Source organism: Gadus chalcogrammus, chromosome 4 (assembly GCF_026213295.1).
Source record: "Gadus chalcogrammus isolate NIFS_2021 chromosome 4, NIFS_Gcha_1.0, whole genome shotgun sequence".
NCBI lineage: Eukaryota > Metazoa > Chordata > Actinopteri > Gadiformes > Gadidae > Gadus > Gadus chalcogrammus.
Window position 1 is genome coordinate 12636944 of NC_079415.1, and position 20415 is coordinate 12657358.

Genomic DNA, 20415 nt, shown 5'->3' on the forward strand with positions numbered 1-20415 from the left:
TCCTCTCTCTGACGCTCTCTCCCATCCAGCCTCTCGCTCTCCTCTCTCTCGCCCATGCCAGCTACAGTCTTTGAGCTCAGCTCTCTCTCTTGATAGGTGTCTGTGCAACAGATCGATACGAGGCCCTGGTCGAACACACGCACGCCCGCACTCGTGTTATTACGTACGTTTGACATGAGAGGTTATGGAATCCATTTAGTGGGACATCAGGATGATGTTGGCTTGTTGTTGTGGGTGTGTTAGCTTGTGTGTGTGTGTGTAGTGATGCGTGTGTGAGTGAGCATAACTGTGTGCATACGTGTGTGCACGTGAGTGTGTGCACGCGTGTGAGGGGGTTAGGTTGTGTGCATGTAGGGATGTGTGTGTGAGTGTGTGAGTGTGTATCCATGTGTGCAAGCGTGTGTGCGATCGTGTGAATGTGTGTGAGTGGGTTAGGTTGTGGGTGTGTGCGTGCATGCATTCGTCCAAGTGGGTGTAACTGACCTATGGAAGACAGGGACACTGTGCTCCAACACGCGCATTTACAGTGATGGACGGATGGACGTATCATTACACAGGCCTACACCCGTATTTCCAGCGGGGTTAGGTAAATCATATGGTGCAGAGCTCAACGTCCAAAAGACATTCACCTATAAGTCTGTATTTCGTAGAAACACTTATCTCTTTCAAATATATGTCTGTATGCACCATGTGGACAATTGCACTTGGGTTTATGGTTCCACAATGCCCTCTGCTGGTGGGATACTGTACACAAAATGGACATAATGCCACTAGAAACTGAGTGAAACACTAAACTAATAATGCTTATCAATGCCTCAATGACCTGGATGCCGTCTGTTCTCGACCGACAAGATAATGGCGCTAAGCTACATGTGGCTAGGTCTTACCTGGATGACCTCAATTCCCGACTGACGAGATAATGGCGCTAAGCTACATGTGGCTAGGTCTAACCTGGATGCCCTCTATCCTCTACCAATGAGATAGTGCCGCTAAGCTACATTTGGCTAGGTCTTACCTGGATGGTGCTAAGCTACATGTGGCTAGGTCCTACCTGGATGCCCTCTATCCTCTACCAAAGAGAGAGTGCCGCTAAGCTAAATTTGGCTAGGTATTACCTGTATGGTGCTAAGCTACATGGGGCTAGGTCTTACCTGGATGGTGCTAAGCTACATTTGGATAGGTCTTACCTGGATGGGGCTAAGCTACATGTGGCTAGGTCCTACCTGGATGGGGCTAAGGTACATGTGGCTAGGTCCTACCTGGATGCCCTCTATCCTCTCCGTCACCACGTAGGCGTGATGCATGGCGATCAGAGGCACCTTGACCCCGGCCATGTCCCCCAGTTTGGTGGCCCAGACACCTGCAGGGAGCACGAGGCACACCGTCAGACAGACATACTAAAGACGGCTTACGCTTGTCTAACCGTCATAGGATGGCCTGTGTCAAAGAAACAGCTGCAAGAGAGACGAGAAAACGTGAAAAATATGAACCATAAGGTCATATCTTTATCTTTATTTCAGACCCAGGGGGATCCATATCACCAAAGACAACAAGAACAAACAGAAAAAACACTATAATACAAAGCTTTCCACAATATCCAATGTCCAGCATACAGACATGTTGGCCAATGGTTCCAAAGTCTGGAAGAGAATCTGACAGAGCTGCGTACAGGGTTAACAAAGACAGCAATTAGCAATTTTCGGTCAGTATCGACCTGGGTAGAAACACTCCCATGCTAAGGACTCGTGCTAGCAGTAATCATAGAACCATATCCAAAGGCTCATAATCATTGAAGATGAGTTGAGAGACTATTCGACATATAAATGTTTTACCTTAATTGCTGAGAATAAGTGCTTTATTTAGTTGCCATTTTAGTTTGTACAATCAACAATGTAAAATAATTATATGTGAACCGCTCAGCTGTCCGAAGAACCAGGGCTTCTCTAATCAGAACCTCATCAGCAGAGTACGTTGGGCACTATGAGGTTTACAGTCCAATAGCCGTTACTTTTCACTCCTTATCTGTCCTTTAAATCCTTTGTTTTCCAAATGAACTCTAGGTATACCCTTTTAACCATTATTAGGACTGGTAACTTTCGTTTCGCAATGCAGCTTCTGATGTAATCCCCTCATAACGCGATCCTCTTATAACGCTTCTATGGAGGAAATCAATGCATTGTGAGTTTCAATGAGCTTTTGCTGTTTCCCCTCCCCTCCCCTGTCCATGGCCCGCAGAGGGCCGAACCCGGGTTGCTATGCCGACCGACCGCGACTCACCCGCACAGTTGACCACGCAGGCCGTCTCGATGGTGCCGTGCTCCGTCTCCACCGCCCTCACCCTCCTCACCCCCGTCTCGTCCTCTCGCACCGTGATGCCCGTCACCGGGCAGTTCTCGATCACCTGTGGAGAGGAGCGGAGACGCAGGTACGACCCGTCAACCGCTGACCGGGGCGGCTCGTTTGGCCATACATCGGTACACAGAGGAAGGTGCTCACATACTCGGCTAGACACACAAAAACATGTGCAATATTTGACGTAACAAAACCATTGGGGATTATTTTGAGACGTTAACGGCCGGTAAACCTGTTGCTATGGCATAGATATGCCCTTTTACTGTGCTTACCAAGCCCACAATTTCCCTCTATGGAAGACTGCTCCTTCTCAAATTGTATTCTAATCCCCCCTTTGACCATCTGTGTACAAGTAGCTCATTGGTAGAGCCTGGGGACTAGGAGGCAGACGTTGTGGGTTCAAGTCTGACCACAACCAAATATATTGTCAGAAAGGTCGTGAAATACATGTTGCCCCTGGTTGTCTAAGAGACATGTTTGGGGTGTTTACTTCTGATAAACATTGTTATCCAAACACACTGATCTGGTTCAACAGGGGTAAACAGACGTAAAGCACCCTCTTAGGCTAACTCTGGCTAACTTACAGTTTGATGGTGATTAGTGTGCAATATCCCTGAAATAAACCAATAAATAAAACCTGCTTTTATGGCAAACAAGTTTATAATTATATTTGATTAGCTATTTCAAGTATTTGCAAGAATCTCCCCGTCCACAATAACCCGGTGCTACAATGTGCTGGGCCTCATGATAAACACTGTATGTGACTGTTGGTCCTGTGGTTACCGTGGCGCCGCGGGCCGAGGCGGCCCGGGTCAGCGTGGTGCAGGTCCCGGCCGGGTCCATGGTGCCGTCCTTGGGCACGTAGAGCGTCCCGTACAGGTCGTCCACGTTCATCAGCGGGTACAGGTCCTTGGTCTCCGCGGGCGACAGCACGTAGGACTCGATACCATACACCTTGCCGAGCTGGAGGAGGAGGAGGAGGAGGAGGAGGAGGAGGAGGAGGAGGAGGAGGAAGAAGAAGAAGAAGAAGAAGAAGAAGAAGAAGAAGAAGAAGAAGAAGAAGAAGAAGAAGAAGAAGAAGAAGAAGAAGAAGAAGAAGAAGAAGAAGAAGAAGAATTGACCCGTTGAAGTCGGATTATATTTACTATCATTTACTTTTGTATTTTCTATGCTACACTGCAACTTGCTTAAAAGCTACCCTGCACCTAGTATCAACGCTACGCTGCTTCTAGCTTCAACGCTACACTGCACCTAGCTTCAAAGCTACTCTGCACCTAGCTTAAACTCTACCCTGCACCTAGCGTCAACGCTATGCCGTACCTATCTTAATCACTACTCTAGGCTTTTCCCCAAGCACAACACCAGCCCTCGGCGCTCCCAGAGCTCCAGCTATTCCCGTGTCCTCACCGACATCAGCCTCTTGTATTCGTCCAGCCGCTGCTTGTTGGAGGCAATGAACAGGCCGCCATTTTGGATCCAGCCAGTGTGCAGGCCAGTCTCCTCTTCCAGGTCTTTCGAGATCACGTTCCTGGTGTGAGCCAGGAGCTCTACTTCCACGTCACTGGGCCTTAGCTGCCACAACAGGCCTGTGGTGTAGGGGGAGAACAACACAAAAAAGGGATATCCAAGTTTTGTAAGGTCACTGTGTACTTATCGGCAAGGGTTAGTGTGTGTGTTAGTGCGCGCACACACACACACACACACACACACACACACACACACACACACACACACACACACACACACACACACACACACACACACACACACACACACACACACACACACACACACACACACACACACAGTTATTCAAAGTTAAAAGTTACATCCCTTTTTAAGTAATCTTACATTGTCAAGACAGAGGAGTACAATATTGGCATAGGATCGTATGGCAGGTAAGAGGGTAGAGATACCGTTTCCTCGTTCTCAAAAAAAAACTTAGCCTTTGGCCAGTTTACCTTTACATCTGCTGATTGTACAGGCTTTCAACGGGTTTCTAAATTTAAACCAGAACTGGTTATATAAACATTTGTTTCCCAAGTGGGGGGAGAATTAAAGACTCTCACATAACCTTCAAAACCAGACCAACTGGATATATCGCTGAATGCGCATTTTCGCATAGATCAGCCATTTGCATAATCAAAAGCAAAACAATACCATTAGGTCGGGCATAGTCAGGAGTATCCCAACACAATTTGTGGTCGTTTTGGGCATCCGGTTTTCACGATTCTTTCAAGGTCCATCTTTCCAAAACTTTTAAGGTAGGGCAAAATCTATCCTGTCGGACCTGATGGGTCCTTGAGGCAAAACGATTCAGCAAGTCAAGTAAGGCAAACAAGTTTCAGAGTATTTTATACAACTTTCCTCTCCCTGCAACACTGTAGGAGCAGATAATTATGGAAAATGAGGCGGAAGATGAAGAAAAATAGGTCAAAATATAATAATAATAATAATAATAATAATAATAATAATAATAATAAAGACACATATGATAACAAAAGTGGGGTTCGCTTTGCAAACTTTCCTCAGCCTGCCTGTGATATATGTAAGGGATAATGTATAGAATGCCGGTCATTATCGGGGAAATTAGCCCCAACAGCACGAACGGGACACCGACGCGCAGCGGAGTTGTCCTGCTCCGCCCTGAAGGGGCTTATTCTATACATTATCCCACCTATTACATGGCTACTTGCCAAAACAAAAAGAATACTTTTTGCAATTTATTTTTTACCAGCATTCGTAGTGTTCATCAGCAGAGAAATAGTCTGCCAAAGAGGATGACGTCATTTATCAACCGAGTACGCTGGGTACTTGATAAGTTACCGGACTACTTGCGGAGTGATACGAAAGACGGCAAGAAATCCACTATCCTTGACAGCGGTCATTATATGCTTAGCAACGGAGAATTATCAAAAAATTATTCACCGCCGGAGGTTGTGAAGGCCCATGCAATCGAACGGAGTGTTCTACAGCATTGAGATGAGCCATGTAATAAGATAATATAATATATATGTACAATATATGATAATATAATATGATCATATTGTTGTATCAAAAGGTGTGAAGACCTGACCTGACACCTGGTTCATCATGACTCGCATGACCACAAATACCAAACTCTTGAGCCATATTAACGGCTTAGGTCAGTAATGGCTTTCGTAAGGGTTCCAGAGACACAAACAGAGAAGTGGACGGATAAAGGCACGTAGACAGACAGACAGACAGACAAACAGACAGAATGGCGGACAGATGGATAGACATGCATCGCCCAGACAGATGAAGTGCCTGCATGGTATGCGTGTCACGTACAGAACTCTTTGCCAAACTTGATCCTCCACAAATATTGTACTTCTGTCTGCCATAGTGTATGCTCATCACTGAGCCTCACTGTAATTCCCATACACTTTTCAAACAGAGCAAAAACGTTGGACATGCTTGTGCATACTGCAGCATGCCAGCCGGAGCAGCAGGGAAATATATGTCCTGGATATCATACCATCCATCCATACCTCTCTCCATTCATCCATCAACACCTCCTCCCCCTCTCCCTCCCTCCCATTGATCGATCCCTTCCCCCCTCCCTCCATCCATCCATCTATCTATACAGCCTTCCCCCCCACCCACCCCTCCCTCCCTCCCATCACTCCCTCCCTCCCCCCTCCTCCCTCCCTCCCTACCTGCAGTGTGCCAGGTGGTGCCGGCGGTCAGCCGGTCCCGCTCCAGCAGAACCACGTTGGTCATGCCCATCTTAGCCAGGTGGTAGATGGTCTGGCAGCCCAGACTGCCCCCTCCGATCACCACCGCGTCAGCTGACCTGCAGGGCACCATCACCACGGCAACACAGGCAACACTTTCATTAATTCATTGAATTCGCTTTTCCACTAGCTTTCCTCACACTGATTCGATAATTGTATTAAAAACCTCTTGTTGTTTCAACACAAATGATCCTCAGCTTGATGAGGAGTTGAAGAATATACATGCATCGATTATGAATTAGAATTTAAGAAAGAATCGATGAAACTGGAAATTAATAGATATGAAACTGGCCTCTGTAACTGAAATATTAACAGTAAAAAATGTGTGTAGCATTTATCCTTCAAAAACAATTGCTTTAGAATCGATAAAAGCAATACATTTGAAAGGATGAACCACTGAACGAACATTATAATGTCACGGAAGGATGCGAGCCCCTGGTCGTGACCTCTGACCTGGGAAGTGGTTTGGTGGGGCCGCCTGAGGCCCCGCCCTGCTGTTGGAGGGTCTTCTCGTACGGGACGTTCTTCTCCTTGGTGGGCTCCGAGCTGTAGCAGCGAGCGCTGGTCCGGACCAGAGGAGAGACCCCAGGAGACCACCGCAGGCCTGCCCTCCGCGCAACGCACCCCAAGAACCCCATGACCCCTGGCATGGCCCCTGATATGACCCCTGGTATGACCCCTGGTATGACCCCTGGTATGACCCCTGCAGGCAGAAACACATAGCATACAGGTCAGGTTCTGAAGGCTTTTCAAGCTCGTTCTCATGTTGCTAATCAACGCAAGGATGCAAATCTACACAACACAATAATAGGTTAAAAAGGGTTGAGTGATCCACTGGTAAATGGTCCCTAACCGACCTGGTTAAGTTAATGACCATGTAAACGCAGTAATCGGTAAGTTGTTTCTTTACTGGGACAATGATGTTATGAACATCAGGACTATAGCCCTTATTACCTTGTTGTAACAAAAAGCTCTTGGGACATGGTGTCGCAATCGACAAGCTATTCATTGCACTTATTATCTTCAGAGGTGATTAGGGCTGAAAGAGTAAAAGTGTCAGCTGTAATAGCCCCTTTATCTCAAGGAAATTCAGTTGATAATTTTTTTTTTTTATTAAATAACATAATTATATTTTTGTCTGCAATCTGGCAGCAGGGTGTCTCTTACAAGTGCGCTTTCCAATCCAGGTAAAATTAGGATTTAGGTTTCTTAATCATGCATATTACCCAAGGGTCTTTCGTTCATCTGTGACCAACTCTTCTAGGAAAATATATTTTACATTACAATTTAAATAGTGCAATGGATACTATGGTGCTAAACAAGGTCGAGTACAGAAGGCACAAATTATCTATTATAATTTTAGCCGGCTTTTCATTTTCATTTAGGGAAAGACAACGAGTGCATGTTCTATGGCCCGAAGGTGCGCTCATCCAGACCACTCAATGTTCTGACTGTGCGTTCACAGCCAAAGCCAAGGAGCGGCGAGAATACATAAAGAGTTCATGCAAAGACGCGAATAAAGTTTAATTTTAACAAGGACTTCGCGTGATTCTAGTCGCGCGAACGATGGAGATTTGTTTGCCGCGAATTTAACTTGAAGCTTTGTCCTGACAGTCTATCAGCGTTCATTCTCTGACGTCCAGAATGAACTGGTTCACAGTGCAGACTTTCTCCTCCAATATGCTTGTTTTGAAAATCGCGCGAGCAACCTCGTCGGATTAAAATATCCGTTTCGCTTTTGGTGTGAATGCACCTGATCGGACACGGGATTTTTACGTAAATAATACACTGTAATCCTGTTGTTAAATTATCTTGGAATAATTCGAGTGTGTCTGTGCTAAATTAACACACATGCATGTCCTCCCCTATGCCTTAACTTTGAATGACAGTCATGACCAGCAGCTGCATTGCACGCATACTTTTCCAAGCTACAGCTGTCCAGTAAATTGATACTTTAAACATTGAATAATTACACTCTTACAGAATATCCATGGCTATGAAGTACTTGGTAATGTGTGGCAAATTAGCCTGACTTTAGCGTAAGCACAAAATGCTTGCAAAACTTGCTATCTCCAAATAACCCCTCAGCATAGGCTATATATTCAAGATATAACGAGGTTGTTGACTCACACACTTACTTGCAATGCTCTTCGATACAGCCAGTTTCCGTACAAAGTGTAAATGCAGAGGCAATAGTTTTGGAAGTACCTTAAGTCGATCGAAATCGTCTGCTTAGTTGAGAGAAGTCTTCCTGTGCATCAAAGACGTTGTCACAGCGTGTGGAATTTGCCCTTTTTAGGCACCGTCTATGAATATAATGTGCTGGACAAAAGTGTAAAAGATTATAAAATAATATTTTGCTCTTACTTTGATGTAGGATTTAAGTGTAAAATAAAATTGTTCTCAGGTTTCCCATGTGCCTTGGTAATAATTGCATTCCCTTTTTTACATTTTCATATCATTGAGAGCTGCTAAAAATGTTTTTATTTCTGATGTGTGCATTTAGGGCAACAGCTGTTGATATATCAGCCATAAATGGCTGACTTCCCATCCAAGCGAAAGAACATCAGGTCACATCTGTTCACTGAAGATATAAGGTGGGGGCGTAGAGAAATAGGAAAATAGGACTATCAGAAGGGCCATATTTATATATCTTGTTTTTATTTACATGAGAAATTAGACACAACGTATTGCCTGACATGGCATGTCAACTAATTGGAAGAACTGGGCACAGCGAAGAACAATGCCCCCAAAATGTTGATTCAAAGCCACACAAATGGAAAGATAAAACATACAGTAGAGATAAACATTAAAAAGCTAACCTCTAACTTTTGTGGGACATTCCCTAACATTAACCATGAAGCCCCCTAGAGTCGGTGAGCCAATAGGAAACTGTGTTGACATCCCCTCCCACAGTGGGATCGGTCGAGTTCATACAGTCCAGCTTTTGGCCAATTACACTCGACCATCCCCTCTCTCCCTCTCTCTCGAAATGATCCTGCTTGTCCTGTAAGACACGGGAAAGTGTGTGGTGGAGTTGGATCATTTATCTCCTTCCATATATCAGGACCATGACACACCTATGGCAACTGACTCTCTCTTTGAGTGTAAGTGTGCGTGTGCGAGTGAAAGTATGTGTCACTGCAACCATCAGTCAACTTCACAATCCAGAACGACTGTCCAAAATGCATGAAATAATTATACAATAAGAATTTATTGCCTGCTTTTTGCTTTTTTTCTTCCCATTCATGATTTATTGCAGAGATATTTCTCTACATTTGTCAAAATATGGCGTTCCTTATCTGCAATCCATTTTTGGTATTCTCTATCATTTTGATCTGTTTTAAATGCATATTATTGTGTCGCACAATATCGTCAACCACGTCAAAAGGAGCTTCTGAGGTTCTGACATTAGAAAATAAAAGAAATACAACTGAAGACTCAAGTACCATGAACCTAGGTCACTACATGATGTACAAAATATTTTTTGTAAAACAAGATCATACACAGTTTATACCGTTTTCGAATGAATCCATATGGAGAAAAATTATTCATATACACAGGAAGGATACTTTGTTTTGTTGCCCATTCTGTGAGGCACAACAAATGGAGTGTATCATTTAGTATCAAATGAAGTCTCTATTCTACACATAAAAAACATAAGAATTGCTCAGTTAGAGGTCAAATTTGATCATGCAATCATTAGAAACCTCCACACAACCATTCACGCACAGTTTAAAATACACAAACAAATATAAAAATGATCAAAATATTGAATCACATTGTATACCATGTGTACAAGTGAAACAGCCTTAAATTAACTTGGACTTGTCAGATATTCCTTTAAATGGTTTTTCATTGTCTAAAACTTAAAGCATGTAACATCGCAACTCTCACAGAAAACACACCTTTGTACGAAACACTACCTTACTTAGTAGTATGTGTGAGTATGCGACTAGCAAAAAAAAATACTGACTCTTTCCATCCACAAGATGGCATAACTGCACATTGCCCAACAGGTTGCATAAAACCTATAGAGACAATCTAACTAATTTGTGTACCATGATCTTTAGAAGGCCAGCGTCATAGAGGACCCTTTAGAACCCCTTATCCCACCTGATGTCACCTGACACCAAGCTGACCATTGGCGGGAGCTCCTGTCATGAAGTCAAGGGAACATTCTCCTTTCTAAACTCCCGACCCCCGTGATCTTAGAGCTTTCACCAGCCTCCTTCGACTGACATTTGACCCCTTCCTCGTCTACAGTTCATCCTTATAAGCGTTGGACAACATCTCGGGTTGCTGCGCTGCGCCTTTAAGAGTCTTCTGCGAGCCCCTCCAGTCGGTGCGGACTGCATCGTCATCCCACAGCGTGGAGGTCTCCGTGTCGCTGACCCAGGCTGGGTCACCGGCGTAGTGGCAGGGCTGCACCAGCAGGGGGCGCGTGCTGAAGGCCTGCAGGTTGCGGTTGGGGTAGTGGGCCTTATGCGCCTCGCTGGATAAACAGGGGAATGCAACAGTTGGTTCAATCAATGATATGTTAGTGATAATGTTATGTTAAAAATGTGCGACACTAGATTTGTAAAGATAATATTTATATAATATAAGATAATATAATATATATATATCCTGAATAATCTTGTTTACTTTAAATCTTTGTTGGTATTAATGATTATAGTTCTGGCTGGCATGAGGTTTTTGTTGCTTTGGTCGGAATTGCCAACTAGACAAGCATGTCCGGTGAGGATTAGACAGCCAGTAAGCAGGACAGAAAACAGGCAGAAAGAGCCAACTTAATGGCTGGCAGGGAACCATTTGTCTACAGATGGCAGAGCCAAAAGGCATTGTCAAGCTTTGTGGTTTTGCAAGTCTGCTAGGAGTACATCATATTTCATACTTGACGTTTTACATGTAGCCTCACTCATCCATACACCTCGTCTGGTGGGGGCACCGGGAAAGAGCCTTAATGTTTTGTAAAAACGATCTCTCTCTCTCTCTTTTTTTTCATGACTATGGCTTAACAAGTCACTAGGCAAAGCATCTGTTGTAGCATATATATGTGAGGTCAAAATAAGTTTGTTTCATCCTTATTACCACTGCCGCGACGGACCTCATGAGTGCTTAAGAATATATCTATCTTTAATACTATCTCTCTTTACACAATGTCTGCAGCCAGCTTTGAGTTAGGGTTAGTAAAAGCTCAAGTAAAAGTCTGTGTTTTGTATTATGTATATTCTCTATTTTTCTATCTAACTATATTTCAGTAAACGCTGTTCTAAAAGGTATTCTGTGATACAATCAGTTTTTGAGGTTTTCGTACATAATATCAATCACACTAGCACGTCTTAACCTCTAGATGGCAGCACACTCACAATGATGAAGACCGTAGGCTCTTCATGCTGAATCTAAATAAACTTCCTTGCAAAGGCAGTGATTGACCTCCTCTTTGGTGTGTTTGGAGTTTTCCAACTACTGTTTGCCTACTGTTGCATAATAGATAATACTAGCATTGAGCAAGCATGAAACTGTAAATAGCTCAAAAGTTATAAAATTATCCTGCTGATTAAAGCCAAAGCATTCATTTTTTGATGAATCTTACATACAAGACTGCAACACATATTTTACTGGATTTAGATCCCAAGACCCAACTTACATAAGCCAACAATGAACTGGCTTTGAAAAGCCAAGGAGATGTTGAGGAGAGAGGCGTGTTTATGGCAATAGGAAATGTCAATGTTAAGCAGTTCCAGAAAAAAAAATGGGAATCCTCTGCTTCTAACCATCCCCTGCTGTCTATCAGTTTGATGAACTATCCCTGGGAAAACACAAAGTAAACTGGAGGCTTTCCACGTTCCCATCTTTCCCGTGCATTTCTATCCAAAAACAAAACCATGATTCTGCAATGATCTGTGTTATGGAACGAAAACGCCACGTATAAATCAGACTAGAGTAGTAGAAAACAAGCATTGGGTTATGATGGATTAATCTTAGATACAGCTACTTGGGGGCATGTTTAACCACAGTTGAACACCAGTTATTTAACGGGTAAACTCCAAATCTCTTTAGATTTGGAGTTAACTTACCCGTTAGAAATGGTGTTGTTGTTGGTGAAACATTTCTGTGTTATTTTTGGCTAACATTTATAGAATGTTGAACGGGGGAAATTCTGGCTAAAGTACAAGAAGTCTGATACATCCCGCCAAAAAATGCTTTTCGCTGTTGGTCGGTTTCACGCCTCTATCGGCTGCATGTCCTAGCTTAGGCGAGTGTCACGTGGATTTAGTCAACTTTTGACCATACCCCTTGCACCTGCTCCGATTGAACCAATGTGTTTTTTAACTTGTAGGCTTAAGTAATCCTGCTTAAAATTCACCTTTGATCTGTGAAACCATATATATATTTATAAATATATATTTAATAATTTATTTATGTGTAATAAATACACTTATTTATTTTTAAAATTATTTGAAACAGAATTTTACGCCCAGTTACGTGGAGAGATGACAACAGAACATTGAATGCGTGCGCACTCGCATGCACGAACGCATTTCCGCGTGTCTGGCCTGGTACTGACCTTGGGTGCTTGTCGTACATGATGGGTAGGAACTCGTCCACGGGGAGCATCTTGGACAGCGGCTCTGCGTTGAGCAGCTTCTGGGCGCCCTGCAGCGAGATGGCGTAGGACAACGTCCAGTAGGAGTAGTCGGCCGTCACCAGGTTGTGAATGTTGTCCACCTCCTCCTCCTTGCCCGGGTTCACCTGCTTCCTGCCCAGGTAACTATGGCAACGGGTTTGACAACAGACAACAGGGGATGAGGAGGTGGAGGAGCCACACACGTTGTACTTTCATGTATTTATTACGGGGTTTGTTTTTGTGTTTGCGGTATTCATGCTCACGCCAATTGGATGCTCCTGAAAAGGCTTTTTTTGAACACGCATGTGTTCTGCACATGTGGAGAAATGCATCCAGTTCTATGACAAAACCTCGGAACAAATGTTTTCCTCACAAAATGGGGGTCATTTGAAGAGATACCTCTCTGGAAAACCTTGTGTCGTGTTATTCATGTGGTTCATCTGATTAGACGTTCACATTTATGTATTTTTATATCGCGTTACATAGACTACATTTTTTTGCAATTATCTATTGCCAAAAACCAGGCTGAAATCTAAATGCAGCTGTGCCTATTCCCTCCGGGCCACAAAGCTATGGAATCTCTTACCTGAGGACAAAAACAGGGCTCTACCTCCTGTCTCTTAAGTCTCCTGTTTCAAAGCCTGCTTAAAGACCCACCTTTTCAGGAAGTCTTTGAACTGTTAAGCTACTCTTTAGTTTTGCTTTTCTGTAGTGTAGTTTTGTTCTGTTGTTTGGAAGGACTTTGTAACCTCCATTAAAAAGTGCTTTGGGAATGAAGGTTATAATGTACAATACTTTCATATAAAGTCTTAAGACATTATGCACATATCGTAAAATGTGAATCGACCTCCTAATATTTGTGCAAATTGTCGAAGCTATAATTAAATCTCCCCCTGTCTCTCCCTTTCCTTCTCCCTCTCCCCCCCTGCCCTCTTTTTCTCCTTCTCCCCCATTCCCTCTCCCTCTCCCTCTTGCTCTTACATGATGTCCCAGTCTAGCTGGGCCTTCTCCACCTCCTCCATCAGTCTCAGGACTCGCCGCTTGAAGTTGGCCTGGAAACGCACGTCGTCCTCAAAGACCAGCGCCTTGTCCAACTGCTGGTCCACCATCTGGGGGCAAGACGATAGCACAGACGATAATACGTATCAATATAAATAAAACATGTGTGTGAATATCACCGTCTTTAATGCATAGACACTCTATTCCGTAGGCATTACATTTATTTACAAAATTGTAAATATGTTACTTTTCTCCATGAAGGTATAATGGAGCTCAAATGTATGCATGTGTGTGTGTGTGTGTGTGTGTGTGTGTGTGTGTGTGTGTGTGTGTGTGTGTGTGTGTGTATGCGTGTGCATGCGTGTGTGTGTGTGTGCGTGCGTGCGTGTATGCGTGTGTGTGTGCGTGTGTGCGATCCCCCTCACCTCCTTCCAGATGAAGTAGTGGCTGAGGAAGCAGCCCACCTCCCCCTTGGTCAGGGTGCGCCCGGAGTAGGGGTCGAAGTAGCCCGGCAGCAGGTCCACGCCCAGCAGCTTAATGTCACTGCTGTTCAGAGCACTGCAGCACACAGATACACAACACACCATAATGTACAACGCACAAACACACGCCCAATGACAGACCGTTGTTGTTGGAAGAGGGGATTCACCGGTCGATCGGGCAAAGACCCGGAACCAGCAGGTTTTGGGACAGAGTAAAGAGAGCGGGGGTTATCACTGTGTGTATTGACACTCAGGAAATGATGTTCCATGAAATCCATTGCAATCTCAGGTTATTTCAGTATATTGATTTCCTACTATTTCTCCAAGCCGATCTAATGGGTGGAGTCTATCTTCCCTTCTGGCTACGTAGCCAAGCGTGGTCAATTACCGAGCGCTCACGTGGCCCGGGCACTGACCAATACTCGGGTAGGCTCGTGTTGTGGCGCCAGGGAAGCTGTATGGAGCTACTGTGATTCAGACTTTGAGGAAGCATAAACTACACTAAACAGCGAAATGGAGAAGGGGGGGGGGAATACAGACCACGCCCCTACAATGCTACTCCTTTATAAGTATGAGTTAATAGCTTTGAGGAATATATGAATGTACATTTTCCTGGATATTTGGTAGGTGTGTAGTGGACACATCCCTCTGGGACATTTCCTTTGTTATGTTTTAGATCGCTTGAAAATGCTTCACATCTAGAGCAGCCTAGCTGTACTCTTTCCCAGTTTGTCCCAGTAATCAGACACAGACCCTTGAGCTTACACTCATCTCTATGTTGACTCTAAAGCGTCTTAGAGTACCATATTAAGCGCTATATCAATTTTATTTATTATTATTATTATTATTATGTACAATTAGCCCTTTATCAGACTCCCTTTTCCAAAGCGACTAACAGGGAATGCTCACAGATCGCTTGACGATGCCTCCAAGGTCGGCTGTAGACCTTGTGGAGGGTCTAACCCAGAGCCTCTTGCGCCAGAACCAACACCCTTCTCCTATAGCACGCGATCTCTGAATATTCTGAACCCATGCCGTGCGATCTCTCGCATTTTCCCGAATTCTCCTTCTGTTGACTCACTTTCCGTCCACTGCGTCCACCACCTTGACGTCCACCTCCAGCTCGTTGAGGGACAACAGCATCCTCTCTCGGCGGTCAGCACGGCGACGCAGGTTGATCAGGTAGATCTGCGGAGCAGAGAGGGGGGCACGTCAGGCTGGAGGCCGACGTGACGCCGGAAAATCGGAACCACGCAAACGACGCTTCCATGACACCATTTCGGTATTCCCCTTAAAGTTTGTTAGAGAAAGTCGGCTCTTTTGTTAAGTCGTATGATATGCGGTTATATGTTGAGAATCTGAGCCAGAGTTACGTTCAGACACTCCGTAGACTAGAAATCGTTTGTTTGGGTTAAGCTAATTTGACACACATGAATGGACTACTTGTAACAGGTCCTACCTGCTGTCTTTATCATTAAACACACTCCTGACCTGGTTCTTCATCGTCTGGATGTGGGTCCTGTTTGTGGTTGATGCTATAATGAGGAGACCCCTAAAGTATGAGGAGGATGTGAGGCCCCGGGAGAGGACAGCTCACCTCGTCGAAGCCCATCAGGTCTCTCTGTTTGGGGAACATGTGCACAAAGCGAGAGGGATGCATCCGGGGGCCCTCCACTGTTGGGAGAACACAAAGGAGCATTGAAACACAATGCAAAAACTCATGGACTCAAAGTAGCCTGTGAATGTACAGCAACAAAGGTAAACCTCGGAGAAGAACTGAGATAACCCTGCTGATGTGCAGGTGAATGAATGCATGAGGAATGAGTGTCATCGACCAATAGAAACTCTGCAATACATATATGCAATACCACACCATTAACATGTAGGTCCTCTTGGTTAACGGCAGAGACTGTGATTCTTCTAGTTGCCTTTAGGTAGTTCAAAGTGAACATACATAAAGAACACTAAAGACTAGTCGTCAATGGCCTGAAATGAATTGAGGCCATTGACTACTGCGAGGCGGCTATTCAAGTCCCGCCCTTAATGTGCTTAATACGAATCGTCATCCAATGGGTCGGGTCACAGACCCGACCCATTGGACCCTAGAAATATAAATATTTTCTAGTTCTATTTCTATTTTCATCAATCCATCCATCTGTTCATACATCTATTCTTGTCTGTCTTATCCATCCATGTATGCATGTAAGTACGCATCAATTGTGCAGTCAATGTAATATATATATAAGATACAGTATAGCAGCTGTGCTTACCGATGGACTCGAGGTGCACGTGGACGAAGTTGAGGCGGTCGTCCTCGAGCGTGTGGTGGGGCTTGGCCGGTACGTTCAGGTATCCGTAGCGCTCCTTGTTATTCAGGTACATCTGGACGCCTGAGAGGAGAAAGAACACAACGTCACAATGAAGTATTTTGTTCAGCATGATCCAAACAGTTTTGAATATGAATATATAAATAGGATTAAGTATTAAACCCCATTCAGCAATGGCTCAACCAACCCAAGGTTCCCAACAACCACTGCTCCTGCACGCACAACACCAATGACGCTACACACACACTAATGCTCCGAACCGTGCATCCGTATGCTCTTTCACGACTGCATCTACGGATCGTCTTTTCTACGTTTTAACGTGCCCGTACCGGACCGGCCTTCGTTCCCCTCCCTCACTCCTCATACCCCAAAGCGTTAAACTACCATCAAATCGTCAAAAACAAAACAACAACACAAAGCTCAAGTCGTCGGACCGAACCTGCTGCTCTGCAGGAGAAGGCGAAGACGATGATGTCGTCGTAGGGCCAGGAGTAGTCGGCGTGCGGCGGGTAGAAGGCCAGCTCCTTCATGCCCCGCTTCCTGAGGTCCAGCAGCACGGTGGAGTGCACCATGGGCACCGGGAAGCAGCCCAGCCGCTGGCGGTGCCGCGTGGGGAAGTACTCGGCCGTGCGGCGGTAGTAGCCCTGGAGCAGGTGGTGGTGGCGGAGAGGGAGGGCGGAGGGAGGCACATCAATGGAGTTCTATGAATTTTGTTTGGTTTGGGGATCAAATCCCTTTGGATCGTGTTGTGCCAACAGTACACTGTGTTGGTATTGAGTCTGACCTGGCACAGCTTATTGATAATCAATGGTGCACTGATGCACAAACAATCAAAAAATGGAAAATGAAAAAGGAGCTACTGCGAGTGTATCATAATATTTTTTAAAGCTCCATTCCATGCCATTAATTAGTAAATGGGACTTTATTGTTTGACTCAGAACAAAACTAAACGACATTCCTCTCCTTCCTGTGGTTATCTGCATTCCATTGGCCGAAAAGTCTGGGGTGGTGTCTGATTGGTCAATGTGCTTAAAGAACAGCCGTTCTCTAGTGTGATTGGTTTGGGGCGACCTGTCACCTGGGGGGTGATACCACACCAGTAGTTTGAATAGGCGCCCGGTGAGTCCAGCATGGGGGCGATGACGGACTTGTTCTCTGCAATCATCAGGTTTAGTGTGTCCGGATTGGTCACAATGTTGTCTGTGTCTGCAAACTGAAGCACAGGGAGTAGAGAGGACGTCACCAAGAGGGTCAGAGAGAGAGAGAGGTAGAGAGAGAGGTAGAGAGAGAGAGAGAGAGAGAGAGAGAGAGAGAGAGAGAGAGAGAGAGAGAGAGAGAGAGAGAGAGAGAGAGAGAGAGAGAGAGAGAGAGAGAGAGAGAGGAAAAGCGAGCGTATAACAGACATGGAAAAAGTGTGAATAATCAATTCATGAAAGGCAACCAAACTGAGATAAGATAAAAACGTGTAATTAACTGTCTCATTCAAAAAATGTAAAACAACAACCAATCCCAAATCTGTATTCTCAATTTATTCAGATGGCTTCTTAGGATACGTTTAAAGTACAGACGGTGAGCCTTTTTGAAGTGTTTACCATGATGTAGTCAGCCCAACGTTTCCTAGCGAAGTTCAACGCGGCTTGTTTGAGCTTCATGACATACTCGTATCTGCTGTTGGGCCAGTGCTTCGGACCCAGCTCCCCCGCATAGGACCTGAAGGAGAACAGGGAGACGGCGGAGACTGGGTCACCGTGGTTACAATGGAAAGCATAGACGTTGAATTCAACAATGATGACATTGACAAGGGACTAGACTAGTGTCAATTCAACAGAAATGTGACATGATTTAAAACAATGGAGCATTTGTATTTTTTATTCGGGCATTACGTTAGTTTGATGTATTTTAAAGAATACAGATTAAAGAAAACCAACACATAGTTACGAATAAAAAATAACAACGACATTTGTACACAAGGATAGTGTAAGATGAAACAACCTTTTCCATATTGCAATACATTTAAGGGCATGTCCTTTCATTGTAAATCTTTCAGAAAAGGTCAATATCACCACACCACTCATATACGATAAACGATGATATTGAAATATTGATCGCACCCATGTCAATACACTAATGATCACATAATAACGTTAACAGACTAAATACAACTAATCATAATTACAATACAACGGCACACTGAACAAACACACACACACACGCACACACGATAAAACGCACGCATGATGATGTATGAGGCAGAGGATAATTGCTACTTGATTTCTACTGATGGTCGTCTGAGCTGAAAAGGTTAAAAAGATAAAAAGCTAAAGAGGTTTTCCTGGCCTCCTTGTTGTGAATGGAAGCGGTGTAGGGTCCATACTACTTACGTGGGCTGGTCCATAGGCCTCCATTCTACATAGTGGTAGTGTTTCTGCACGACGGTCAGCCACTCTCTCAGCATAGCTGTGGTGTTATCTAAGTTGTGGTCTGTGGCTGCCCTGTAACATAGATTACAGCTTATTAAATACAGGAAAGTTGTCGGTTCCGCGGTTCATTTCATAGATTACAGTTCAAATGTTGTTTAAATTGTAGGGGAAACGTTGATTGAAACAACTTGTGGAGGGTTTATGTTTATGGTGTCACTTTGACTGCACAACATTCGTATTCAGATGACAGTATTGATCCCTCTGGAAATTGGTTACTTGGAGGATTATAGATGTACATATTTCTTTCATGATCGGCCTGTGCCTCATTATGATCAATATGCAATATAAAAACCGTGTAGCAATGATTTGTCGAGTGATAATTAAGGCTTTTCCATTTGTGTTGATAATCGTTGTAGGTGTGGAAACAAATAGGCATGTTATGTAAGTATAAAAAGTAAGTATAAAAGAGTCCGATGCTAGACTGAAAGGGTACTCGTGTCCAGATCATGCTGATTAATCTGGAAGTTATTTGGGACAATACGGAGGGGGGGCTGCATTCAGAATGCAATCTAGAGGATAGTGATGATAGATGCTTTCGACCTTTTGAGTGACGCATAACAAAGAGGCCTGGCATGCAAAACTGTATCCCATGCAAGTGACCCACCACACAGAGATGCGACTTTTGGGGTAGTTGAGGTTCTCCAGAGCTCCCAGGTAGTAGGGCAGAGAGTGCGCTGCGTTCCGCGCTATGATCGCTATTACCACCGTCGGCTGCTGCATCTTGGACTCTTCTGGATATTTCTCTTCGGCAAAGTAACATTCTGTCCGTGACACGAAGATCACCAAGCCTAAGAACCACATCAGCATCGTGGACGTCGTTGCTTCTCCGACGCGCTCACGGCTATCCTGTTCGCGTCAGCAATACAGGAAAAGGGCTTTCCAAACTTTCCAGCTCCCCTCCTCCCGTATCCATGCAGCCTAGACACTCCTTTTCCACACTCCAGACCCCTGTGTGCCAGAGTTTTACATTACAACTTCCGCATCAATCCACAGCCAAACATAATTTAAGAGTTATATGTGGCGGATTGGATCTCCCGCTGTTTGGTAATGTAACGGTACGATGCAACTTTATTTGGCCATAGCATACTTTCCATTGCAACGAATCAGATCACTCGTTCGCATCTGTCTAGTTGCCAGTCCTCCTGCATCTTTGAAGGCATAGGTAGGCGATCCATTAACTGTCCTTACTTGGAAATGTGGCATTCCATTAAACTTCCTGCAGTTCCATAAAGTCGCCAGAAGATGGGGTTTTTGGTCTAAAACACGTCATTGAACCCAAATCCATCCCCAAACTATAAAATAACTAGATAATTTCGCACTTACGGAGTGAATGACAAGGTTTTAATTACAAAAAAATAATTAAAGTAAAAATTTTGGGAAAAA

At 44.4% G+C, this 20415-nt stretch overlaps 2 protein-coding genes across 6 annotated transcripts in view; both read right to left on the reverse strand.

Moving 5' to 3' along the window:
• Positions 1-8421, reverse strand: part of sardh (sarcosine dehydrogenase) — a 34803-nt gene extending 26382 nt beyond the window's left edge. Inside the window, exons 1-7 of one of the 5 annotated variants that reach the window (XM_056588619.1) lie at positions 8319-8421; positions 6564-6801; positions 6033-6169; positions 3760-3938; positions 3136-3315; positions 2278-2401; positions 1260-1360 (exon numbers count right to left, since the gene is read on the reverse strand). In XM_056588619.1, the coding sequence (XP_056444594.1) occupies positions 1260-1360; positions 2278-2401; positions 3136-3315; positions 3760-3938; positions 6033-6169; positions 6564-6760 (918 nt within the window). In that variant the 5' untranslated portion in view covers positions 6761-6801; positions 8319-8421. Of the gene's footprint in view, positions 1-1259; positions 1361-2277; positions 2402-3135; positions 3316-3759; positions 3939-6032; positions 6170-6563; positions 6814-8240 lie in introns of all 5 variants that reach the window. The other 4 variants (XM_056588618.1, XM_056588617.1, XM_056588616.1 and 1 more) reach the window with 4 other exon arrangements.
• A 314-nt stretch (positions 8422-8735) lies between these two features.
• On the reverse strand, positions 8736-20171 carry cercam (cerebral endothelial cell adhesion molecule). Its single transcript, XM_056589091.1, has 12 exons — positions 19637-20171; positions 18934-19044; positions 18145-18262; positions 17631-17765; positions 16992-17196; positions 16496-16615; positions 15823-15899; positions 15307-15413; positions 14169-14301; positions 13726-13853; positions 12685-12888; positions 8736-10605 (listed from the first exon to the last, which is right to left on the reverse strand). Exons 1-12 carry the CDS (start codon positions 19837-19839, stop codon positions 10371-10373), a joined length of 1776 nt encoding a protein of 591 aa, XP_056445066.1. The 5' UTR covers positions 19840-20171; the 3' UTR covers positions 8736-10370.
• Between the last annotated feature and the right edge of the window lie 244 nt (positions 20172-20415).